At 41.2% G+C, this 24,445-nt stretch overlaps 1 protein-coding gene across 1 annotated transcript in view; it reads left to right on the top strand.

Moving 5' to 3' along the window:
* The window catches only part of lamc3 (laminin, gamma 3), a gene marked incomplete at its 5' end in the record, with an annotated part of 105,915 nt that overhangs the window by 75,485 nt on the left and 5,985 nt on the right, over positions 1-24,445 (top strand). The window contains 10 exons of the mRNA XM_083890336.1: positions 10,557-10,745; positions 10,996-11,241; positions 12,566-12,719; positions 12,831-12,973; positions 13,078-13,256; positions 15,458-15,638; positions 16,738-16,982; positions 18,013-18,089; positions 18,397-18,531; positions 24,017-24,227. Of these exons, the coding sequence (XP_083746462.1) occupies positions 10,557-10,745; positions 10,996-11,241; positions 12,566-12,719; positions 12,831-12,973; positions 13,078-13,256; positions 15,458-15,638; positions 16,738-16,982; positions 18,013-18,089; positions 18,397-18,531; positions 24,017-24,227 (1,760 nt within the window). The remainder of the gene's footprint in view (positions 1-10,556; positions 10,746-10,995; positions 11,242-12,565; positions 12,720-12,830; positions 12,974-13,077; positions 13,257-15,457; positions 15,639-16,737; positions 16,983-18,012; positions 18,090-18,396; positions 18,532-24,016; positions 24,228-24,445) is intronic.

Genomic DNA, 24,445 nt, shown 5'->3' with positions numbered 1-24,445 from the left:
CAGTACTCTTTCACCTTCATATCTCAGACGCAACATCAAGTGAATGACAGAAGTAAAACAACAGCTGTTGGGTGTGTAAACAAGTCAACCTCAGTGTGGTTATTTTTATGTGTGTATCTCTGTACTATACACATTCTTGTTGTTGTTTTTTTTATTCACACTATCTCCCTGCAACAGCATTTAACAACTCTCTCCATCTCACCAAGTGTAGACAACTATTCCCTCCAAGGTCTTGCTCTCCATCTTTTATCTTTCCTCAATCTCTCTCTTCCTCTCTTCCTCCCTCTCCTTCCCTCTGACTTAAAGTCTCAGAGATCTGACCTAGTTAGGAGACGCCTGAAGCTTTGGCTTAGAGTGTGTGTTGTGTTTGGGGTGCTGAGTGAGTGAGTGTCTGAGATCCGGAAGCAAGTCTGGTATCACCGCCTGCCTGCCTCCCCCCTAATTAGACTTGTTAACCACCTCTTGGCTAATGATGTCTAATTTGCTTGCAGATTTCCCATGTCTCGTATGTCTCTTCTCAATCTGGTGTCTCTCCCTCTCACGCTCACATTTCTGTCAGACACCTCTTGTCAGCTTTTTGCCATTTTCTTCACCCCCCCCTTCCTCAGCTATGATTGTGTCTGCTCCTTCCAATTCACCTTGATGTTGTTTTTACTATCCTTGACCCATCTAAAGTTTTCACTTCCTGGATTTCATCCTTACTTTCTCTACATGTTTTTATTTGGGGTGGGAATGGCACACTGACTTACAATAAATACGTAATTTCATGAGATTTTGTAAAAATACTGCAATATAATGACATCACATATAATACAAAAAAAAATACCCCTTGAAAGGTAAATTGTGGGTTTTTGTAGAAGCTAATATATCATTACTGCTGTCCACCATTTTTCCTGCTGTCACCACCTTTTTCAAATAGTTAACATCCATTTTCGGGGCGTCGGATAGCTCAGCTGGCGGAGCTGGTGCCCTGTAGGGCAAAGGGCTATTTGCCACGTGTCTCACTTTCCTCCCTTCATGCTTCACTGTCCTGTTAAATGAAGGCAAAATGCCCCCCCCCCCCCCCCCCCCCCAGAAAAATGAAAAAAAAAAAAAACATCCGTTCACATTTCTCTGTAATAAGCACCACCATTAGAAGCCATGAAGTATTGATCCTGTTGAGTGAAATTGGTGACAGAATTTTGTCTAAATTGCCATACATCTTAATTATAATGTCAGTATTTGGCTTCATTGTATCAATTCCAAAATTTCACGCATCAGGGAAAAGTTATATTGCTGTATTATTATTCCAACCGAATTTCAGGTAGTACTTTAACAGTCACACAGTTGGATCCATGCAGTTTTAAAGCAGTTCTTAATTTGTATGTGTTAGAACATGATGCGAGTGTAATGGTAAATTCAATTTCTTTGTCTCAGAGCTAGAACTGCCCATCACCCTATACATGCCCAACACAGAATACCAGGTCCTTTTGTTTATTGTGTATTGTTTATTGTGTAATTAGGATATATAGACTGAACTTGCACCTTCCTACATCATCTGCAGCGAGTTGGCTCCCTGATACCTGCAATAGACAAAGAGGTGTGAAAACATAGCCTGGAAAAGCAGATTCCTTTGACTATTGGAAGAATGTGAAAGGGGAGTTGCTCAGGTATAAATGTGGAGGGCTCACTATGCTCTGGGTATTTCTTCAGCTAGGATCACTCGTGTGCAGATTGACCTTTTCTTTGCAAAGAAAATAAAACCTTGTCTGGAAGTTCTCTATTACATTCTTCACCAGCAGCAGAGAATTTCCACAACATGAGTCAGTGTCTCATGTTGTATATAGACTATAGATGTGTACTGGTCTGTGTTTATTAACAAACTAGCTGAACTGTCTCACATCAAAGAAGCTCTTTTACATTAACATTGAGCAGGTTGAGTTTAGCAGCGTTTAAGAATCTTAATAGAGTTCATATTTGACATGTCCCCTCGCGGCTGATGATTCATTTTTAGATTCACAGTCACGCTTTTCAAGACGTTTTATGGATATTTACGGCGTCATGCAAAAGATGAATGAGTATTAATTACAAAAGAAAAAAAAAACACCATGTGTCCTCTGAGTCATGGATCAAAAATCCCTCTTGTGCTGTGTCCTTTGGCACAAATCTCATGGGCTGAGTAGCATGAGCTTATTATCAGCAGGAGGGAGCAAGTTAATATTATCCTCTCTCTTTTTAAATGGGTGATGGCATGTCATGTTCTGAAGGCCCGCTGTCTTGTCTTTTCATAAAAACAGAAGTAAACAAACTCTTCATTAATCTATAAGGTTCAGGTCAAGGGGAACGATCAAAGTAAGTCAAAGAGAGACAACTTGAATGGTAATCAGGAGCCTGGACCAACCTGCTGTTTCTTCTATCAGAATCTTAATTGCTGTATAATTATGAAGCGACTTGTATCATCATGCAGGGTGTGCGCCCACAGACTGAACTGGGATGGAGTTTATTCGCTGGCTGCTGTGGGAAGCCACAGCCAGTGGTGTTTCATAATCATGATTTATTAACATTCTCTGGGTCGTGTCGGCTCTATTTGCTGTACAGCAACACAACAGATTGGAAATGTTAATATTTGCAGTGGAACATGCAAATCGCGATTTCTGTGTCCTTTACATAGGATAGAAGAAAAAATGTCTGCGTAGCGCCACTGTGACTTGCCTGGATATGTGCGTCTACATAATGCGTGTATGAGTGTTTACTGCATGCACGCCATCCATAAAATTGGGCACAGGGTATAATTTATAAGCTCAGGAGAAGGCGCTGAGGACAGTGTGAGGTGATTGTAATGTATAGATAAAATGGAGACAGTCAATTTTCTCTGCTGCTCACAATGTGCGCGAGGGCTCATTAATCACAGAAACAAAATGGAACACATGATGCTCTCAACTCTGTTTTTCTCTGCTGGACGTGAAGCATCAGGGTGCTGTATCAGAGCTGCTCGCTGTGTCCTAATAAACCCAAGTTAATCCTTCATGATGTCCAATACTATTGTTTGTCTATTCCCAACATGACTTTCACAGGTTAAATATACTCATCTCTCGAGCACTAAAACGGCTCTGTAATAAGTAGGTTTAGTATTAAAAACGTGGCACCAGTCAAAATTGTAAATCCCGATCGATCACAATGGGAGTTTGATTTGCAACCAGAAGACGATGTCCACTTTTTTGATATGATTTTCCACAGATGGAAAACTTAATTTTGTTGTTTTCTAAATGCTTTCGATTTTATTGGCTACACTCTGTAAAGTTAATTTTCATTTATTTTAGCAGTGGCGGGTTGGTTGCCTGAGCACACTAAGGGAGGCTGAAACCTTTTTTTTTTTTTTTTTTTAAATTGGAAGTCTCAGACAGTGAGTGTGTGCACACTAATATCTTTATCTATTTGTTAAATGCATGCTCTGGCTGTAAGGAGATAAGCAAAGTGTTGTGAATATGATCAGCAGGAGAAAGTACATGGTGACTACTTTTTCCTCAAACTGTCACTCCTCGTACACCATCTCTCTAATTCAGACCAGGCATCTCAGGCCTTTACCCTGCAACAAACGCAACCCACCAGGGAGATTACAGGATTGAATAAGCCAGCACTGAAGCCAGTTCCACTCCCCATCAGTTCGTCTGCCTCAACTTTTCTTATAGATAGAACTAATGACCTTAGACGGCTGAAGATGACATTTAAGCAGGCATGTGGGAAATGCAAGATCTGGTTTCCCCTTTTTCCATTGTAAAGCAGCCCTTTTTTTGGTAAACACTGACTCAGTATCCTCCCATTTTATACTTGCTTTATAAAGAATATTGTAATGAGCAGCATGTTTGGTCATTTCTTCATCCGTGCCCTAATTGATACAATGAGACAGGTACTCTGGGTGATGGCCTTTATTAGGCTGACTTCACTGTATTTTGCTGCAGGAGCCCCTGGTACTCCGTTCCCCTCCACAGACCAAAAAGAACAAAAGCAGCTTCAGTTTCTCAGCGTCCTCCACCGGACTGCGGTGGGTGTGACATTTAGCTATGCAAAACCATTGTGCATTATCCAAAGAAATTTGGCCCCACACAAAATGTCAAAGAGAGAAGCAAGCAAATGCTGTTATGAAACAGGGACACGGGACACAAAGACCTTATAGAGCAGATGCATCCAGGTACATGTGGTCATACAACCAAAGTGCATCGCATCATGAAAGAAAAATCTGGGATTAGAGCTTCGTAGTGTTTTGAACCCAAATGATATGAATCTTCTCATTAATAATGCGTCACTGATTGAAATCGGGGGGAATTAAATCTAATGATTCTGGCTGTTTGGTTCACCGAAATTGGAAAGCATCAGCGTTGCCTTTGATTGTTGGGCTGTTGAAACAAAAACTAAATTATAGTTTATAGTTTTTTGTGGGGGAATTTATACTGTATTGTATTATGTATGGTTTGTTATGAAGACGATGAGGACAGCCGTTGAGATGGACGTCCTCTCTTCAGTAATTCATGAAAAGGCTGAATTTATATATTTATGTCCACTCTCAAATTTTCTGATACAAAATGACAACGCAACAGCCATCCATCCATTTTCTTCTGCTTTATGCTCCGCATGAGGGTCACAAGGGGGCTGACATAGGGCGATAGACGGGGGTCACACCCTGGAGAGACAAACAACCATTCACTCTCGCACTCACACCTAAGGTCAATTTTGAGTGTCCAATTTACCTAGCCCCATGTTTTTGGACTGTTGGGGGAAGCCAGAAAACCCAGAGACAAACCATCCACACACGGGGAGAACATGCAAACTCCATGCAGAAAGGCCCTTGTTCTGACCGGTGCGCGAACCTGGGTCTTCTTGCTGCAAAGGCACGATTGCTAACTACACCAACATTGTGCAATAATGTTGTAAAACATGTACCGTATTTTCCGCACTATAAGGCGCACCGGATTATGAGGCGCACCTTCAATGAATGTCCTATTTTAGAACTGTTTTCATATATAGGGCGCACCGGATTATAAGGCGCATAGAATAAGAAGAAATTGCAGTCAAACGTTTGACTGGGGTTGCGTTATGCATCCACTAGATGGAGCTGTGCTAAAGGGAATGTCAACAAAACAGATAAAGTCAAACTTTACCAATTGATCTATATATAAGGCGCTCCGGATTATAAGGCGCACTGTCGTTTTTTGAGAAGATTAAAGGCTTTTAAGTGCGCCTTATAGTGCGGAAAATACGGTATTTCTGATCATTTACCCACTTGCTGTCTGTTTCATGAGTGCAATGACATTTAATCATTGTAAAATCTACTGTAAATAGTTTACACGGCCCCTATAGGCGAGGTGACCCAGAACTTTGGCGAGAGCTACACAAGCCGCAGCCACAGTTGTTTGTGTTCCCATCCCTGATGCCAGAGGGCCACAGCTATGACAACTTGGCTGTCAGCCTCTATATACAAAAAAAAGAATTGGGGCATTTATTTTCCACAGTCACAGTTTGACAAAAACATATTACCCCCGACATCGGCATTGTGCACATTATGCATGAGGGTGGACAGGATATATGCGACCCCTCCTCTTTTCTTTCAACATCCTCCCTCTCTCTCTCTCTCTCAGCTCAAGCACTCCACTCGTTCAGACCCCACTGACAAGCCACATCTGCAGCTGTCTGAGCTGAGCAAGCAGCATAATCTGTGTTAAATTAGAGAGCAACATCATCTTCAAACAGTCCTGCAGCAGACGTAGCCCTGCTTTTACCCTGGAGGCCTTGGAGCAGCAGACAAAATTTTCTCTCTTTCTCTCTCTGTCATTCTGTCTTGTTTCCTTCTGTCCTTCGTTAAAACAGGGTGTTCACATGCATTAGTAAATAGATTTCCTTGGCCCAGAGCTTTTTTAGCGTTCCAGTGGGCTAAGGAAGCTATAGCTCTCCGAAAATACGGAGGCTCGTGTTTTTTTTGACGTCATCTTTATTGTTGTTTTGTTTATGTAATGCTCGAGGCTTAGTCTAGATTTGTTTTGTTTTTTATTATTACTCCGTAGATATTGATGGTGGAGGAAAAAACTCAAAATGACTCACCAAAGACACCCCATGTGTTGTCCTCATCCCTCAGTGAGACCTTGCAGGGTGCGGTGCAGAAAGATATGTAATTGTTTTTTTTTACAAAAATCAATTTGTTCAGTAAATAAATCAAGAGAGTTTGAGAGCAACGACATAAGAACAAGGCTCTGATTATCACCTATACAAAAACACTCTTATTTAAAATCAATATCTCCTTGGATTTCCATTCTCGCTTTGCTGTCCGCCCTTCAGTGTCCAAGTTTTTACAGGCAAACATCCACAACCACTATATTTGGCAAAGGTACTCATGGTAGTTAAAAGGAACCCTGAATAATGGAGTATTACCACACGGAATAAGAAAGAAAAGGGGAATAATGCGTGCACCACTCTTTCATTCATTCTCTAGTGCCTCTCCATGTCTCTTAGGCTAACATAGACATGTGTCCTGTATATTCTTATCTTTCAAAAGTGGCCTGGCTTAATGTAGTGCTGAATTAGTCTGAAACGTGTATTTCTGTAGAGGAGCACAGTGCATGAATGGAGAAAAACAGCTTGTTTACCATTCTGAAATATTGCTCTGGCGTCACAGAGTACACAAGCAAGGTTGGCTGAAAAAAGTATTGTGTGTGTTTTTCAAAGAATTCAGTGTGCATCTCTAAACAGAAACCCCCGGCCCAGAAATCCCAGTTCATTATGACTGAATAAACTAATGACAAAAACAGAATCATCCCACATGGGTGTTATTCACATGACGACAGGAATATCATGTGAAGTGGCGGTTTGTGATGCGTGTCGTTAGCTTTTCCAAAGGGCCGGTGGGATGACGATTATAGTGTCAAGGAGGCCCACAGTGTGGCTCTACCGCTTCATATCATGCTCAGTCATCTTCACACTCCGTAAAGTCAGCACATTTCTGCTGCCATTAAATTTACTATGGCTCATTGGGGATTGACACTGAACACCATCAGTGTCATTCTAAAGCCTTGTGAAATTCAAGAAAGATTCACTTCTTTATGCTTGGAACAACCATTATTACTAAATACTAATACTCACTTTAATAGTCTTGTGTTATTCACTTCACCTCGCTGAAGAGCTAATGATTTTTACCCAGAAGCCTATACTTCATCAGGCAATAGGATAATTATACCCCTTAATTGCTGCATGATCAATTTATCTTTGCAGTTGTTATTCTGTCTTATACAGGTTTATATTTAACAGGCTTAGTCATTAGAGACGCTGATCGCAGACATCTCATAACCATAGAGCCCCAGACATGACATGGGGAGGAAAATAGCCTCTAAATCTTACGAAATAAATATAACTTGCGAACATAATGTTAATTTGTGGGCATAAAATACTAATGTGTGGGTTTATCCACAACATGGACAGCTGGGTAAGCAAATGGAACATTGTTGAAACACATGCGAGACATATTTTGAATCATAGTGATGTAGAAAATAGTCCACAACTAATTTTCATTAAAAAAACAAAAAACTACAATGATTGCATTGTCATTTAATGTGAAAATTAAAAAAAAAATCACGGTAATGTATGCTCTCTGAAATACAGGCACTCGGTGAATACAAAAATGTATGCAGTGCAGAAGGAATTTTGCTTGCTGCATAATGCAGCACAGAGGCAGCGATTGTTTTGTTACAGATTAAAATGCATAAGTGGTGATTAAAATGTAATGAATATCTGCTTTGCTGTGATCTTACAGTGAATTCAATTTCGTAAACATCTGATCTGTTACTTTTCTCTGTGGTTTTTTTCATGAACGTTTTGCACGTATTACTTTGGGGCGTTAGCTCCAGTCTTTCAGTTGTAAGAAATTCAAGTGCCACATTACTGTATATCTTGTCAAATGGTCTCGGTTTCCTTTCGGAGGGATGCTTAAGCCGGCATCAGGGTGGTATGAGGGTCCTGTCATCTCAGGCTGTGACATTAGTGCCAAAAGCAGGTCACTGCTGCAGCAGGAGGCAGGCTTGTTTTACTCTGAATTTGGTTGCTTGTCATGCTACCTCTGTACACACTTCACTGCTGTGGGTATTTTTTTTTCTTCTGATTACTATGTTCTGTCGCTCAGCGCTGCCTGTAGCTTACTGAATTTGAAATACAGCATACTAAGTACTGCTCAGTAAAGTGAAGTAGAATTCATCGGAGGTTTAGTTTTTATACATGCGCTGTATATCAAACATTTTACACCACCAATTTAAATCAAGATATTCTCCTGTGTAACCAGAATATATCGTGTTTTTGACATAGTCTGTGTGTATAAATGGATGCGGTTTTACGAAACAAACTCCCGTCGTGAAGCCTCAAAAATGCACAGGCCTTTTATGTACTTGAGCCTCCCAGTTTGCCGTGCCATGTTTCTATAGCAGCCAACACACACAGACTAGCTTGAGCAAGCATGTCACATTTTCAAGAATTACTATGCAAATAAAGGAGATCAGGATGCTTTCTGGTATGCAAAGCCCGCCGTAGTCGCCTGGTGCGCTAAGGATCGGGAGGGTTGCAGTGGGTGGAGATGTACTGCAATGTTTGTTTGCAAAAGGTATTTAATTACGTGCAATTTCACCCCTAGGTGCCACAAATGGCACTTTTCTACTACACTCTTAGAAATAAGGGTTCCAAAAGGGTCCTTCTACAAGGGCTGAGGTTCTACCCGGAAACCATTTGCTTCTGAAAAACCCTTTCTCGAAGAACGGGTTTTTCAAGGTTTTTGGTAACACTAATGGTTCCAGTAAGAACCATTTTGATCCAGAGAACCCTTGAAAACCCCTTTCCTGAATAAAGAGTTTTTAAAGGGTTCTTGGTGGAACCCTCCAAAAGGGTTCTACCTAGAGCCAAAAAGGCTTCTCCTATGAGAACAAGCCGAAAAACCTGATATGGTTCTACTTAGCACTTTTAGTTCTGTAAGTGTATACAGTTCTAGCAAGACTCGGCTCGACTCTACATTTTTATTGCTTTTCCATTGCAGATAGTACCTCGTACCTGGTGCTTGTTTTGGTACTTGCTCTGCAGAGGTTCCAAATGAGCAAAGCTGATATTAAAATGTGACGTCGACAGACGGCCACTGGAAGAGTCATTGACGTGTCCAACACAGGAAGCAAACAGAGCAATGGTCAGTTGAAAAGACTTAAACATCGCAACAACATGCATTAATCGCGGGCCATGCGGTTGGCGTAGTGGTTTCTGCTTGGAGCTTGCGTGTTCCCAGTGTGTGTGGGTTTTATCCGAGTTGTCCGGCTTCCTCCCACAGTCCAAAAACATGCAGATTTGGGGATTAGGTGAATTGGTCATTCTAAATTGACCGTAGGTGTGAGAGTGTGAGTGAACGCATGTTGGCATAGACTGGCAAACTGTCCAGGGTGTACCCCGCCTATCGCCCTATGTCAGCTGAGATAGGCACAGCACCCCCCCCCCCCCCCCCCCCGGATAATGGATGGATGATGGATCACGACAACATGCATTAATAGCGAGCCAAGCGATCACAACCCGTTCTGCCGCACAGACAGAGTCTGTGCTCCGGTCATGCAGGAAGTACTGAACTAATCTTTTTAATTAACTGATTCAATACACTGAAAATAAGTGTGTTTGTGTCATATAAAACAACTTATACAACTGGTTTGTAGCCAAAATCCCTTAAAATCCTTAAAGGTTTCAAACAACTAATTGACTCATTGAGAAAATAATCTACTGATGAGTCATAAAAATAATTGTTAGTTGCTGCACGATAGTCAGGTCAAAAGCTCATCTAATGTGAAAGTTTTATACTTCTATCATTGCAGACAGCCATAAATAAAATACAGGCAAAATATAACTCGAGGCAAACCAGTGCAATATGCTCTTTGTCCTCCAAGTTCAAATTTGAACATGTATTATTCCTTTATTGCTAGTTGTCATTGTGTAGTCTATGGTAGCAATCAAAGTATTACAAAGGCAGAGGTTTGTGTTTGATGAGCACAGTCAGAGCTGCAGGCAAGCGATTGAGATGTGGGAGGAGATTGGTTTACAAATGAAAACTCTATTATTGTCTATATGTAATTTTGAGGAACGGAGATTAGTTTTTAGGGCTTTAATCAATGCCACCGGAGTAACTTTAAAGTTGTTTGAAACTCTGAATTGTTTTTCTTAAACATTGGAAACAACAGATTCTTTTTAGGGCATCATAGAATTGGTAATCTCTCCTGCTTGGTGGGGGAATTGCTTTACTTCTTGAAGGTCTTTCGGACTGCATTTGGCTCATATATTTCCCTGAAGCAATTATAGCCAGGGTGAATTTAGTTGTCTTCTGCACTCCGAGGTGGGCTGTGGGGAATGTTCTCTCACTGAGTTGGGCTGTGGAGTGGAGTTCTTGTGTGCAGGAGCTGTAGTTACGGTCAGAGACACCACACACTCTGCTGGAGATGGTGAAAACAGTGATGGACACTGATGTGAACAGGTGTGCATCTGAGTAGGAGGAGAGGGTAACTGTCGCACTCCTCTCTCTGTTTCAGGTGTGTGTGATTGCTCAGACTTCACCGCCGGGATGACCTGTGAGCGCTGCCTGGATGGTTACTATGGCAACGCTTTGATTGGCACGCCTGGTGATTGTCAGCCTTGTCCTTGCCCAGGCCGTAGCAGCTGTGCTCAAATTGCAGTGACAGGACAGGTGGTGTGTACCAACTGCCCCCCAGGACAGACAGGTGAGATGAAATCATTTTTTTTTTACACTGTAAATAATGAGCTTGCTTTCAAAAACAAATTGATATCAACATTTCCACATGAGCTCTTGATGCTGTCGATTGAATGGAGCTCATTTAAAGGGACATCACACAGCGCCACCTGAGATTCAGATAGAGACTCTGTGGTGATGGAGAGTGACCTCCAGCTGTGTTTCTAGCTCAGTCATCCATCTAATTCCTGCCCATCTCATTCACCTTTCCCCTCGTGTAGGGATGCGCTGTCAGATGTGCGAAGACGGTTACTATGGCGATCCGCTGGGACAATCCGGGGCAATTCGACCGTGTGTGAGATGCAACTGCAATGGTAATGTGGACTTCAACGCTTTGGGAGTATGCGACCATTTCACTGGCCAATGTCTGAAATGCCTGGGACACACAGAGGGTGACCACTGCGAACACTGCCAGCGGGGTTTCTATGGCGATGCCCTGAGCCAGACTGCAGGCCAGAAGTGCAAGCGTGAGTGAATGAGGAATTTAAATCAAACATTTATCAATTCATGTACTGGTATGTTTATGTTTTACAGGGAAAATGTAGAAAAGAAGAATCTTTGTAAGACGGTTTTAAAGCTCTCATGAGGAATTCTGAGTATTAATTAAAACATTGGCAGTATCTCACACCACATTATCTAGTTGCAATCACCGGCATTTCAATTATACTACATCCGATTGCAGCATCTCACTTTACTAGCGCAATGTAGCTGTTGTCTCCATCGCTCGTGACATAAAATGCATTACTCAGGTATATGTTGTGGGGCAACATGAAAACACAACTTGACAATACTGAAAAACACAGCGAGATGAATGGAACAGAAATGCATCTATGTTTAAGAACTACACACTACGGCTTTAAAGTCTGCTTCCACCCAAAAATGTCCTTTGTTTTTGTGTTTCTTTAGCGTTTGACCTTCACTGGCAAGAATATTTAAAGTTAGACTCCAAGGTTCACATTAATCTGCTGAAGAGAACGAAACATTTTGTAATTATGAGCATGATTTGGTCGCTAGTTTGAAACCTAATCAGTGCCCAGTATCAAACTTGTGTTCAGTAGTTTAAAATGTAGATTTTCAGAGATTCTGGGTTTTACAGTGAGGGAGAAGTGGCATTTTAGCTTATTGATGTCATTTTTATGAAAGAAACTAATTGGCACAAATTATCCAAAATAAAGTGCTTTTTTCTGATCTTTATGAATTATTGAATACTTAGTCAGCAGAATGGCACGCCATCAAAAACCCTGTCAAGGCTCAATTTGCTATGTTGACCACAGAATAGGTAAAATCAAGTGAAGACTATTCGGAACAAATTGCATTGATGCCCACGGCCCTGGGTTTATCTTTTAGATAAAGGAGTACACGCAACACATGCTAATGGACTCAAATAATCAATTCAGGAGTTTAGATTCAACAGGTGTAGCACTCTGGAGTCATTAGTGGAAAAAGCTTAAAGTGGAGTGAGCAAATGGCTGTGAGTCAGAAAGATACTGACAAAAAGAGAAACCGAGTCATTGGATTGGGAGAATAAAAGAATTAATAAAACCTAAAATAATGTTATAATATAAAATGCAGACAAAACCAAAGAGTAAAAGCAAATTCATTTCATGGTTATATAAATGCCCTTAAAAGTGCTGCAGGTTTTCTCTAAAAGCCCAGTTTGTCCATGAGTCTCCCTTGTACTGACTGTCATTCTATCCTATTTTGCCTCAGGCTTACAACAATTAAAAGTCCCTAAACAAATGTTATATATTTACAATTTAATTTGTTGGTTTTAATTATGCTTCTTTTTAGCCTGCAGTTGCAACCCTGCTGGAACCACGGGGCATTTAAACGAATGCCACCCTCAGAGTGGAGATTGCCAGTGCCTTGCTCATGTGACTGGCCGGGATTGCAGTCATTGCGAAGTCAGCTTCTTCAACCTCCAACCAGGCATAGGATGTGAAAGGTAAAAGGATTTGTGGTGCAATTCAAGGTGGATCTGTATGATAACTATGAATGTAACTGCACCCACAAGCTGTTATCTGTATTTACAAAACCATTTTCCTGCCCATCGTAGGTGCAGATGTAATCCAATTGGGTCATCGTCCATCCTGTGTCACCCAATCTCAGGGCAGTGCCTGTGTCGTACAGGAGTTGAGGGAACGTTGTGTGATTCTTGCCGAATGGGCTTCTTTGGATTCTCCTCTCAAGGTTGCCGAGGTACAGAACTTTACATGATGCAACACAACTGCAATATAAAGCACTTTTAACTTTTCAAATGTTGATGTTTATGTTATCTTTGGTCTCTTTTTGTCCTCTCCCAGCCTGCAACTGTGACCCCATGGGCTCCGTTTCCATGCAGTGTCACAATAACGGCACCTGCCCCTGTCGCCAGGGCTTTGTCGGTTACAAATGTGACCAATGTGAGTTGAACTACTACCACAACAGAGACACACATCAGTGTGAGGAATGCCCAGTTTGCTATGGCCTGGTCAAGAAACAGGTGAGACTGTCCCCTTGTTTTCCAATATTTGTGGAAACAAAGGCTCAAAAATAGAAAGTCTCCAAAATGGAGAGGGTGATATCAGTTTTTACATGTAAAATGTCAGCATGTTAAAAGTCTGATTTTAGTCAGATTAAGACACTCATTTGGTTTTCTGAATTTCATATAAACACATTAGTTGGACTAAAATCAAGCTTGTCATAGTCGGACTAATATACCTGGATAATGTGATTCATAGTCTGATTACTCCTGCATGAACACGCTTAGTCGGACTGGAGCTGGACTTCTGTGCATGCACTAAAATGATCCCCCCGGTCTTTGAGGTAGGAGGAGACCACGTAGTATAAACTGCAGTTCTGTTGCCTGAAAAGGGACATAATGGTAAACAGGAAACTGATTCAAAACATACTGGTTTATAGAGAGATCAGATGTACACGGCCAATAAATTGATTTTCTCTTCCGCATGTGTACTCGGACTCTGCAAGTTGTCCAATTGCCTGCCTTAGTCGGACTACGGCCTTAGCTCGATTAAACTTTGCATGTAGACGTGCTGAGTGAATACAGCTATGTTCAGATTGCTCAAATCTGATTCATCACAGATCAGATTTGATGTCTCGCATCTGAACGGTCATGTGATCTGTATCTGATCTAGGACTACATACCTATATTTAAAAATCAGAACTGACCTGAAATGAGTTCAAGTCTGAAATGTTTCTGGAAAAGCATCCACATGTTTCAGCGCTATAGTTTTTGTTACATCTTCATATTAGGCATAAGAAACCACAGGTGTCTGATAAATGTTCTGATATAAAGTATCCATGTAAAAATTGTGCATATGCTAAAGCTTTGATTATTTGTTCTTTTCTTTCTTTTGCTGTATTTCTGTATGTTTCTCCCCAGGTTGCTTCACCTGTTGTTTAAGCCACAAACGCTATTGCGAATCTTTTCATCAACGTTTTGTTAACCTGCATCAAGTGTAGATTGTGCCTTGGCTCTGGCTTTTATGAGGTGCAATTTGCCCTTTATAAACAACACATTACTCCCCCCCCCCCAGCAACATCCTGCCTTTGTAGACCCTCATCACAGCCATAAGGCCCCCTCTGTATTTGTAGATTACAAGTTAACAGTTGATGTGCAGTGAAACAGAAAGAGACTTTTGCTTTAATGATCGCCTGTGCAGCTTCTTTCTGTCCCTTTAGATTTGTTACAACCCACGTCCCCTTCTCTGAGGTGCTGCTTCCCTGGATTTGCCTTCTGAGGCGAAGTCCAATATCTCCAACATGTTCTGTCTTTTTCTCTGTACATATTCTTGTTCAAGGCAAAGTGGCTGCGTGTTCTCTCTGGACAGGCTCGTACCTGTGTGAATGCATGCTGTGATTTCCACAGTGTTAGCAATTCAGTGAACATCCCGAGCCTTGTCTGCTCTGAACACCTGCAATTACTCTCGCTGTCCTTGGTTTCCCCACCCCCAGCTTTCCCTCTCGGCCTCTAACGCTCTCTATCTTTCTGCTCACATTTTCCTAACAAGCACAAAAAGAAGACAACATGGAGATGTGTGATCAATAGTCAAGAGAGATATATTGAAAGAAAGTATCTGGAAAACAGCAATAAATGAAACATGAAGATTCATGGTACAAAGGCATGATATTTTATTGATAATAAATCATGTGTTTTACCTGAAGTTAAGAGGGCATGACTTGGGATGTGAAGCTCAGGAGTTCTGTGAAGATAACGAGGTATGAGCACAGCGAGATAGCACACTTTTTATAGGTCTGCATCATTTAAGTCCCAGGGTCAGGAAATTGGTGCCAATCACAGCATCTCCATTCTATTTTGAGACTCACACTTCCATTCTCCCAGAAGTGTAATTTAGTTATCTTCTGAAATGCCTCTATCAACCACATACTGGGCAGAGGAACAGTGTGATATGAAAACCGTATTCTAACCTCATCCTGTTATTGATATTCATTTATTCATTGCTTTGTTGAAATACTACATTTTGATGTTAAGGGGTACAAAGAATCAGAGTCCTGTCTCAATCCCTGTGTCTAAATAAATAAATAAATACAGATCTGGATTGATAGATTCTTTTTATGGAATGTGTTGTAGCAGCATTGTGGGAGAATCTTGTTTTTTTCCGTCTTTTTCAAAGCCTGTATTCTTATTGACACCGGCAGTGATAAATCTTTGTGCTATTACAGGCAGAGAGGCTGAGAAGTCGCCTGCAGGATTTGGAGAAGCTCCTGGCTCACTTTGATTGCCGGGGTAGATTTGGGAAGCAGCACCACATGCTCCAGTATCACATAGCCAAGCTTTACGAGCATGAGCACCAGAGGGAGGATACTCTACCCAATGCTCTGGAGGATTTTCTGGCCTTCCAAGGTAACGTCAGCCAGGAGCAAAGATAATTCCACTTGGCCTGTCACTCCATTTAATGTTTCCTATATTGTCATGTCATGTGACGAGACACTTAGCAGCCTTTCCTTTTTGGTGAAAACTTGTTTACCATTGGTGTCACATTTTTTTGCTGTGAGATGATACCATGCCATATCAGCACATGCAACACCAGCAGGCATGGCGAAGAAATATGACATGAAACCGCCCCCGGCATCCCAGCAAATGGGCTATTGCTCTGTCTGTGTCTCCTCAGTGTGAAGCTGTTACAGATACGGCACAACAAAGCAATTAAATCAGGAAGCAGGCAACAATACAAACCTCTCCCAATTACTTGAACACAATGCTGATATATCGTCATTATCTTTGGAGGGGAAAAGGGCTTACAGGCTCAGCTGCACAGGCCAAATGGAGACAAATCATAACAATATAGAACAAGGCGCCATGTGACTAACTTAATCCCTATTTATATGACAGGCAGCACATCTCTAATCCCTGGTTTATTATGATTATAGTTGCAATCACAATAACAGTTTTCTAAGTATATGCTTCCCGACACACACACACACACACACACACACACACACACACATATATACACACATGCGTGTATAGTTACTAGCCTTGCTTTAAAGGCACTGGGTGGCCCAATAAGGTTTTAATTAGAATGTGTGGCTCATCGAGCGAATACACACAGGTAAAACACCACACACTGAGGTGCGTACACATTGATGCTTATCTTTTTATTGTATAAAACACAGCCCTGACAAGGAAAGTGTGTAACAAAACCAAGCAACAAGAATCCAGACACAGTGCACTAATTGTACTTGGATCCAAACTCTCTGTGCAGCTATTTCAAACAGGTCAGAATAAAATGTGAGACTGTGACAAAGGATTAACATTGGTATGGATTCTTATTTGTCTGAATAACAGCAGATAGACGGTAAGGACAATAGTACGATTCGCATAAAACCCCAGAGAGATGTTAAGATAGGACTTGCAAGCTTTAAAGACGTAGCACAATAGTCATGGTCAGCCATGGTCGGTATACGCCGTTGTCTGATTTGTGCGCTCTCTGTACTTCCAGAAGCACGAGAGGCCTTCATAAAGCGATTTTCCGCGATGGAAGGTTCCACGGGCAGACTCGTAGCCCAGCTGCACGGCATTACATCTGCTTTGAACTGCAGCATCGGCATGACAGAGGGAGAGGAGCAGGAGAGGAGGCGAGATGAAGGGAGCAGGAGTGTGTGTCAAACCTTCACAGACACTGCGCTCATGATGAGAGCGTCTCAGAAACGGCTAAAGCAGGCAACAGCCGACCTGGACAACGTGGTACGTGAAGCAGACAGATAGCTATGATGTTATTGTCCTCCCTAATTACAAAAGCATGTTGATGTTTAATGTAACGCCATTGATTTCTCGTCCTTATTAGGTTTACTATTTTTGGTGGAGCTGCATTGTAGAGATCCACAAAGAGCACCCCAAGCAAAACAATATTTATTTTCCCTCTCTCGCACAACCACTGTCTTCCTCCTTGTGAGTGGAAAACTCAAACCAATGTTTGACGGATGCTAAAATTAACAAATTATTTCTCACCCAAGTGAAGCTCTTCGCTTGTCTCCTCTCGACACTCGCTGGAATCAATTATGGATTGTGCTGCCATGTTATTTAGCATCAGGGAAGATGATAGACTTTGTTTATTCCAGTATACTTTAACTCTCTATTTCTGTTCAAGTGTCAGTGTCTGAGCGCAGAGGTACCTCTGGAGCCCTTATCAGTTGTGTAAGCCTGAAGCAGCTGCAATTTCCTTCCATATTATTAAGCAGCACAGCGTTCATTGAAATGAAGAAGAAAAAAAATGCCACGAAGTCAATTATTGATTTCGATTTCGATTTTTATTAGCATTTTCTAAATGTCACTCAGGGAACTGTATATACACATTACATTTATCAGGACAAATATTCAGAGGGATTTATTTCCAGGGAGGTTTTTTTCCATATGCCCTTGCTGTGAACATTTCTGATTACATTCATTTCAAGTGGAGCGATTCAATAGTTGACTTCGTATTGTGCGGTAGCAAGAAAACCCAGCGCTGACATCTTGACACAGACCTCTGCCTCTTCTCTGAGAAGCTTTTACATCGATGCAAAAATGATCTGAGTGAACAGCGTTAGGGGGAAAACAAAAGTCTCCGGTAAGCTAGAGTGTGACAAATCCCTTATGCCATTATGAGATGGAGATGTAAGTTCACATGATTTAATTAAAAAATGCCAAAGCCGTTTCAAGACCAGGCCTTTGTGTTTGTGTTTTTTTTTTTGTTGGTTTTTCATTTCTGAGATTCACCTCTCCACCTTCTTCACAGCTCATTCCCGTCGACTTGGAATCAGGACCGAACAAATGGAATATAATGGTCAATGACTCCCAGGTTTTAATGAAAAGGTAAGTTCAGTGAATGGGTCTTCGAGTGGTCACTTCCTCCCTTCCCTTCCTTTGAGCTCGTCACTTACATTGTGGTTTGGCCTCTGTGAATCGATACCTTCAGACGCTCCGTGTATGCAGCACTATTATGTGGTAGTTACAGAAATCTGAACTGGAAAACCAGTGAGGGGAAGTCATTGATGTTTGAAATCTGTTTCGTCTTTCCTCAGGCAGTAACAGTCTCTTATTTTATGTTCATCGCACTTCACCCCCCCCCCCCTCTCTCCCTCCACCTCCTCTCCTGCTCGTTGTCCTCCTCTTTTCTCAGACACAGAGAAACAGCTGACCACATTGAGGCCGTAGCCGGCAGCGCAGTGAGAGCCTCAAAACAGAGCTTTGCTCTCCTGATGGATCTACTGCAGGACAACTCCACCGAAGAGTACATCAGGAACCTAACAGAGCAGTGAGCACAAACAAAATAACACACACACACACACATCCAGTAGATCCATCCCTACACTAGCTGTTCTCATGAACAGTACTTTATTTCAAACTCCCAACAAGCCGCCACGACTCGGCTGGATTATTGTACTTTTGCAGTATATTTTGAACAAAGTGCACCTATCTCTGAATTACAGCTCGAGGTCCTCATCGCAGCAGCCTTTTTTTCTTTTTTTTTTTATTTAAGCACATTGGCGTTTAGGAGTAAGACATTTAGCCACAGGGGAATGGTTTCTCTCCACTGTAAGCCTATTGCTTTCTTGGATTTGCCGCTCACTCGCTGCATCTCCTAGCGTGTGATTGCTGTGAGGATTATCCCGAACGCTAGACAGAATGATGCAAAAAGCCCTCCGGTGGCCATGATGAGAGCAAGAAGCGAGAAACTCAAAATTGATTACCCCCCCCTCCCCTTGTAACAGTCGTCAGCTTGGTTCAGGACACTTCTCTTAATCTATGGAGCACTGCCATATGACAATGCATGTGCGTGCGTGTGTGTTTGTGTCACTTCTTAGGATGCGAATTGAGCACTTAACGCACTGATAGGCAGCATAAAATTAAATTTCTCACACATATATAGCCATGCGACACATCAAATGGGGTTTGTAGACAGGAGGGATATCCATTTAGAACATTGACAATAGCATTCAAGAAGTCCCTAACAATAAGACTGTACCACTCTGTCCACTATAGCTAATATACTGTGCATTTATTGGACTAAATTGTGTCAAATATAACTGTCATAAGGTGGATTTTTCTCCAATTTATACTTCATGCATTCCACATAATTTTAGCTCATACTCGTGTACATTTGGACAAAGGATAAGTACTTTCACATTGTTCTTTTTTTAAAACATGTGCACACTTAGAATTCTAAGTTACGATTAATGAAAATTCACAGTATTTGAAACAAAAGGGAAAAACCTGGAGTGCCGTACCTCGCCACCTCAGAGAAGACGCTCTGTAAAAATAAAAACACAATGTACGTAATTTACACCTTTGAAGGTGACAAATGCAACACTTTAACGTGTACTTTCCTTTTCGTAGCAGCCCTCGTAAGTTCACAAAGGGTTTTATCTTCCCTTTACTGCGATTTACGCATTTATAACAAGCTGTTTTGTCATTTACCCAAGTTAAGTGGAATGCGCTACATGTGAAATAATGTGCGGGGCTCTAACGAGTGTCAGGTATGGTGTCTCTGTCTTTTCATGAGAAAATATTCAAATGAATAAAGGGCATTCTGGTGTAGATACAAGCCGTATTTCTATTTTTAAAAAGTAGCTGTCTTTTCCACGCTCATATTTATATTTACGTATGTGAATAAACAACAAAAAGGTGTGATAATATTAGATGCGACCTCACTATTTACATTAAGGGCCTTATTGAGATGATTTAAAGCACAGTTTTGCTATTTACATGACACGTAGTGTCAGCACAACGGGCTTATATTTAGTGTCTGCATTATGTTTTCGCCGGAGTTTGTTTGTCTGTCTGTCTGTTAGCAACATAACTCGAAACGTCACAGTCGGATTTGGATGAAATTTTCAGGAAATGTCCGCAATGGGACCAGGAACAAGTGATTACATTTTGGGCCTGATCCGTAGATGCTTTCACTGGTTACAGCACTGACCAGGGTGCGCCAGCGGGGTGTATTTTGTAGGCCATGAGCTGCCTTGGTGGAGATCTGCTCTCTCCGAGTGCTTTTCTCGTTTGTTGTGTGTTTTGCGTGTAGCATCAATTAAGCCGATGAAAATGTTGCTCGTCGTTTGCCTTGAAATCCAGCTCTTTAAATAGCGATTAGTTAATGAATTTAACTAATAAAGTTAGCTTTTTTCTGCTGGTAAAATGGATAAATGCAAAAGGTCTAAGAAACTTTGAATAAATGTGACAAAGGCAGGTTTGGACTTAAGGACAAGCTTTGCACTGATGTGCAGCTGTGATTCGAATGTTTTTACATTTGATGACAGCGAGCATCTGCACTAATATGTGAGACACTTTTCTTTGTTTGTTTTTGATTCTCAGTTGAATCAGGAGCCTAATAGTTTACTCATGGAGAGACGGCAGAGACAGTCAAATCATCCTTGTTAATCAGCTAATCATCTAACTCCATTAGACTGCACAGGATAAAGAAATGCAGAGACATTTGAAATGCATTTAACTACAGAGGAGGAGAGTAGCGCTTGAAGCACATGCCCATGTGTAACACGAGCAGGGTGTGTTGTGGAGTGTGAACCTGCCTATGTTGCTGCATGTTTTGCGCTGCATAAATACTCATGCATTCAATGGCCCAGTATTTTCATTCACAGTGGCTTTCTACTGCCTCAACATTTTAAGACCAAACACACCCACGGGCGCACCGGTGCTACCTACATGACATGGGTCCATAGCGTGAAAAACACAACCGCACTGCGATTTGTGTCACTTTGCACCAGGCATAGAGTAGTTACTCAGAAAAGTGAAATAATTATAAGGATCTGTCGATGAAGGTTCTCGGTCATCCAGGTCATAATCTTCTTCTTCTGTGGGCTTCAGTTCTTACTATCTAGTGCACGTGTCAAACTCAAGGCCCGGGGTCCAGATGTGGCCCGCCGCATCATTTTATGTGGCCCGCAAGGTCTATACTGCTTACCCGTTACCCATGAAGTGACGGCTTCCCGCCACTAGTTTGCATTGTATATGCATCATGCAACGAGATTGAAATATCCACAAATGATCCCAGGAAGAGAAAGATTGATGCAGATGGAAGGTTATTTTAAGAAAGATGGGAAGGCGTATACATGTTTGTGCTTCTAGGAGAAAAAACGGTATGTCTTGTCTATGAGGCGGTGTCTGTCGTCAAGGAGTACAATCTACGTTGGTATTTTGACACCAAACAAGGAGCCAAGTACGCCAAAGTTAGTCTTCATGAAAAAGAAAGAATTAAAAGGCAAACTGCGATTGCAGCAGAATGTGTACACAAAAGCCATAACCAAAAAGGATGCGACAGTGAAAGCTCGTTTCATTGTGGCTGAAGAAATCGCCCGTGCTTCAAAGTCTTTTTCTGAGGGTGCGTTTACATTTAGTTATATTTATTCTGTATGACAGTTACATCTGGCCCTTTGAGGGCAACCATTATGCTGACGTGGCCCTCAGTGAAAATGAGTTTGACACTCCTGATCTAGTGGAAAGAACCACCCCTCCCAGTTTCCGGTTGTCTCTGTTTCACCTGAAACAAGGTGTGAATGGTAATTATAGGACCACAAAAAGTCTTGTTTCACAGAAAACGGGTGGATTCAGCATCTGTCCATGATGAACTGATGCTCTGTCATGTTACTCCATAAAGACAAATAAACACTGAATAGGAGAAAAGACCTTGATTGGTCCACAAGCTTAAATCATTCCACTTCACCACTCCAGGACAGATTTAACCATGACTGTGAGGTTTTGATATTTTACAGCCCCAGCTGTGCACATTTTGCGTTTCCTTTATTTTTTATTTCCTCACATCAATAACAGCACACATTCTGACTGATTAGATGTGTGAAACTTTTGAAATGAAGCGGCAAAACATTGCTCAGGGAAATGTTGCAGCTGATGCGGATGCTCACACTAACTTGACACAGGTTTGAAAAAGCATCATTAATGTGTGAATAAATTGCATCGAAGAAAAAAAAAAAAGGGAAGACGTGCGCTGTGCAAAGGGCCTTCAGATTGCTTTAATGTGCTCTGTACTGCAAGACCCACGAAAAGAGGACATATTACACAAGTATTTGCATCACTTCACTGGCTTCATAAAATGATGATACCATTTTCAAAGCTTTTACTTGGCCTGGCACGTTCTTATCTCTCAGATATTCTATGGCGGGGTGTGTTCCAAACGGTTTTTCCGTACTCAGTCTTGGCTCACTAAGTGTGTCGCATGCACAGCTGCCAAAAGAAAGTCCTGTAGCTATTTCCACTTCAGCACTGAGGGTTTGAAACGTACTCCGACCACATAATAGAACGTAAACCTCTGTTGATACGTTAAAAAACAGCTCATTATCATTATCACTTGGAGTGGAATGATATGACTAAAATATGACCCTTTTTCACAGCAGCTATGTCTCGACCAACACAGATTTTTATGACTAAAATCAAGTAGGGTTCCACTGCAGATTTAAGAAAGCCAGGGTCATGCCATTGTTCAGGTGGTCCCATTGAATTCATTACACTTTAAGCTGAGTCTTGTTAAAAATTGGGTTATTTTAAAACTGAGTACATGTTTCTGGATGTGTTCCGATAAAGTGATTGAGAAATAATTGTACTATAGGCTCAATGTAGCATTGTTAAAACGACAAATCTCATGGTGAGCATAGTGAGTGCTGTACAGAATCAGGATACTTTATAAATCCTGTGGGAAAATTGGGTCCATTGCATTTTCTCTGGAAGAAAATAAGGAATAAGATAAAGGAAACAATATTATCAGCAGCTGAAATGTGTGTATATATGAAATGTGTATGTATACCATAAAAGTAAATATATACATACATGGTATAATGATGCTAATTAGGTTCTGTGACAATAAATAGAACTGAATACTAAATAGGACGTGTGAATGTCAAAACGTGACAGTGAATGTCAAGACGTGACAGATGTAACCTGCCTTTCTCTATCCATATTCTTTGTGAAAAATGTTAAATAAGCGTTTGAGGAATTTCTTATTTAATTCTCATATTGTACTTTATTGTCTTAACCCTTTAACATCCAACCATCAAAATGTCTATCTGGACTTTTTTTTGCTTATTTTAACCATAAAAGGGCCAGAAAATGTGAAAATAGTGCATTAAATGAAGAAAACAAAAACTTTTATTAATTAAAAAAAAAAAAAACACTGCAATTATACACGAACACCAGATTTTGTGTGTTAAATTTGAAGTTTGAACAGTAAAACATATTTAAAATAACAAAAAATGGAAACTACGTATAGGTGCTTTTCCTCTCTGGTGACAAAGATACTGATTAGCCGGCTTCCTGCAACAGCATGAGTGAAATTACCGTAATAACCACATGTTGACATTGACGTGCAACGTCTCATCTTTAAGAAAGTGTTGAAATTTTTTCCGAAAGCACAAACCCTTGTTTAATTACGGCAATGGAAAATGTGCTCGTGCAAACGTGTTGTCTGTGATATGCTCGGTGTTAAAGGGTTAAGTTCTATGACAATAAATAGAACTGATTAATAAATAAGGCGTGTGAATGTCAATTATGTACAGAAAAACAGTTAAAGTGACAGATCTAACACGCTTTTCTTTATACATATTCTTTGTGGTAAGTGTTTTAATATTTTATTCTTCTATTGCACTTTATTGTCTTAATATGTTTTGCTTTTTTTGTGACATTGCGTTGAGCTGCATTTTACACAGTTAAAAGGGGCAATATGAATAAACTACTATTATAACTGTATTTCCTCTCCTTTCCCTCTTTCGTCTCAGAATAACACACATGCAGCAGCAGAAGGACAATCTGACAGTGCAGGTGAACGATACCGTCACCAAACATCAGGCCCTGGAGGAGGAGGCCGCTGCGTTAAATCTTGCCCTGGCTAACATCACGTCATCCTTACATCAACTGGCTCTGCCCGATGCCAGCTCATCACCACAAACTGAGCTCAACCAAACTCAACCACCCAACCGTACAGCTGAGGTCAGTCTGAACGGCACCTCCAGGGGTACAAATGGAATACAAGTCATCATCGTGTCGCATTATAGACCAACGAGTGACTCATTTAGTCTAATTAGAGACGGCGTGTGTTTTATTTATATTAGAATTCACTTCAGGTTATTCAGCAAGGCTCATATAGAGATAAAAGCATCTCTGAGTTATGAAGAGTGGGCAGTTAATGCTGCTTCTTCTTTTTTTCT

This window comes from Microchirus variegatus (genome assembly GCF_963457635.1).
Source record: "Microchirus variegatus genome assembly, chromosome: 1".
Taxonomy (NCBI): domain Eukaryota; kingdom Metazoa; phylum Chordata; class Actinopteri; order Pleuronectiformes; family Soleidae; genus Microchirus; species Microchirus variegatus.
The sequence above is the reverse complement of the archived record's forward strand: the minus strand, read 5'-3'. Positions and strand labels throughout refer to the sequence as shown.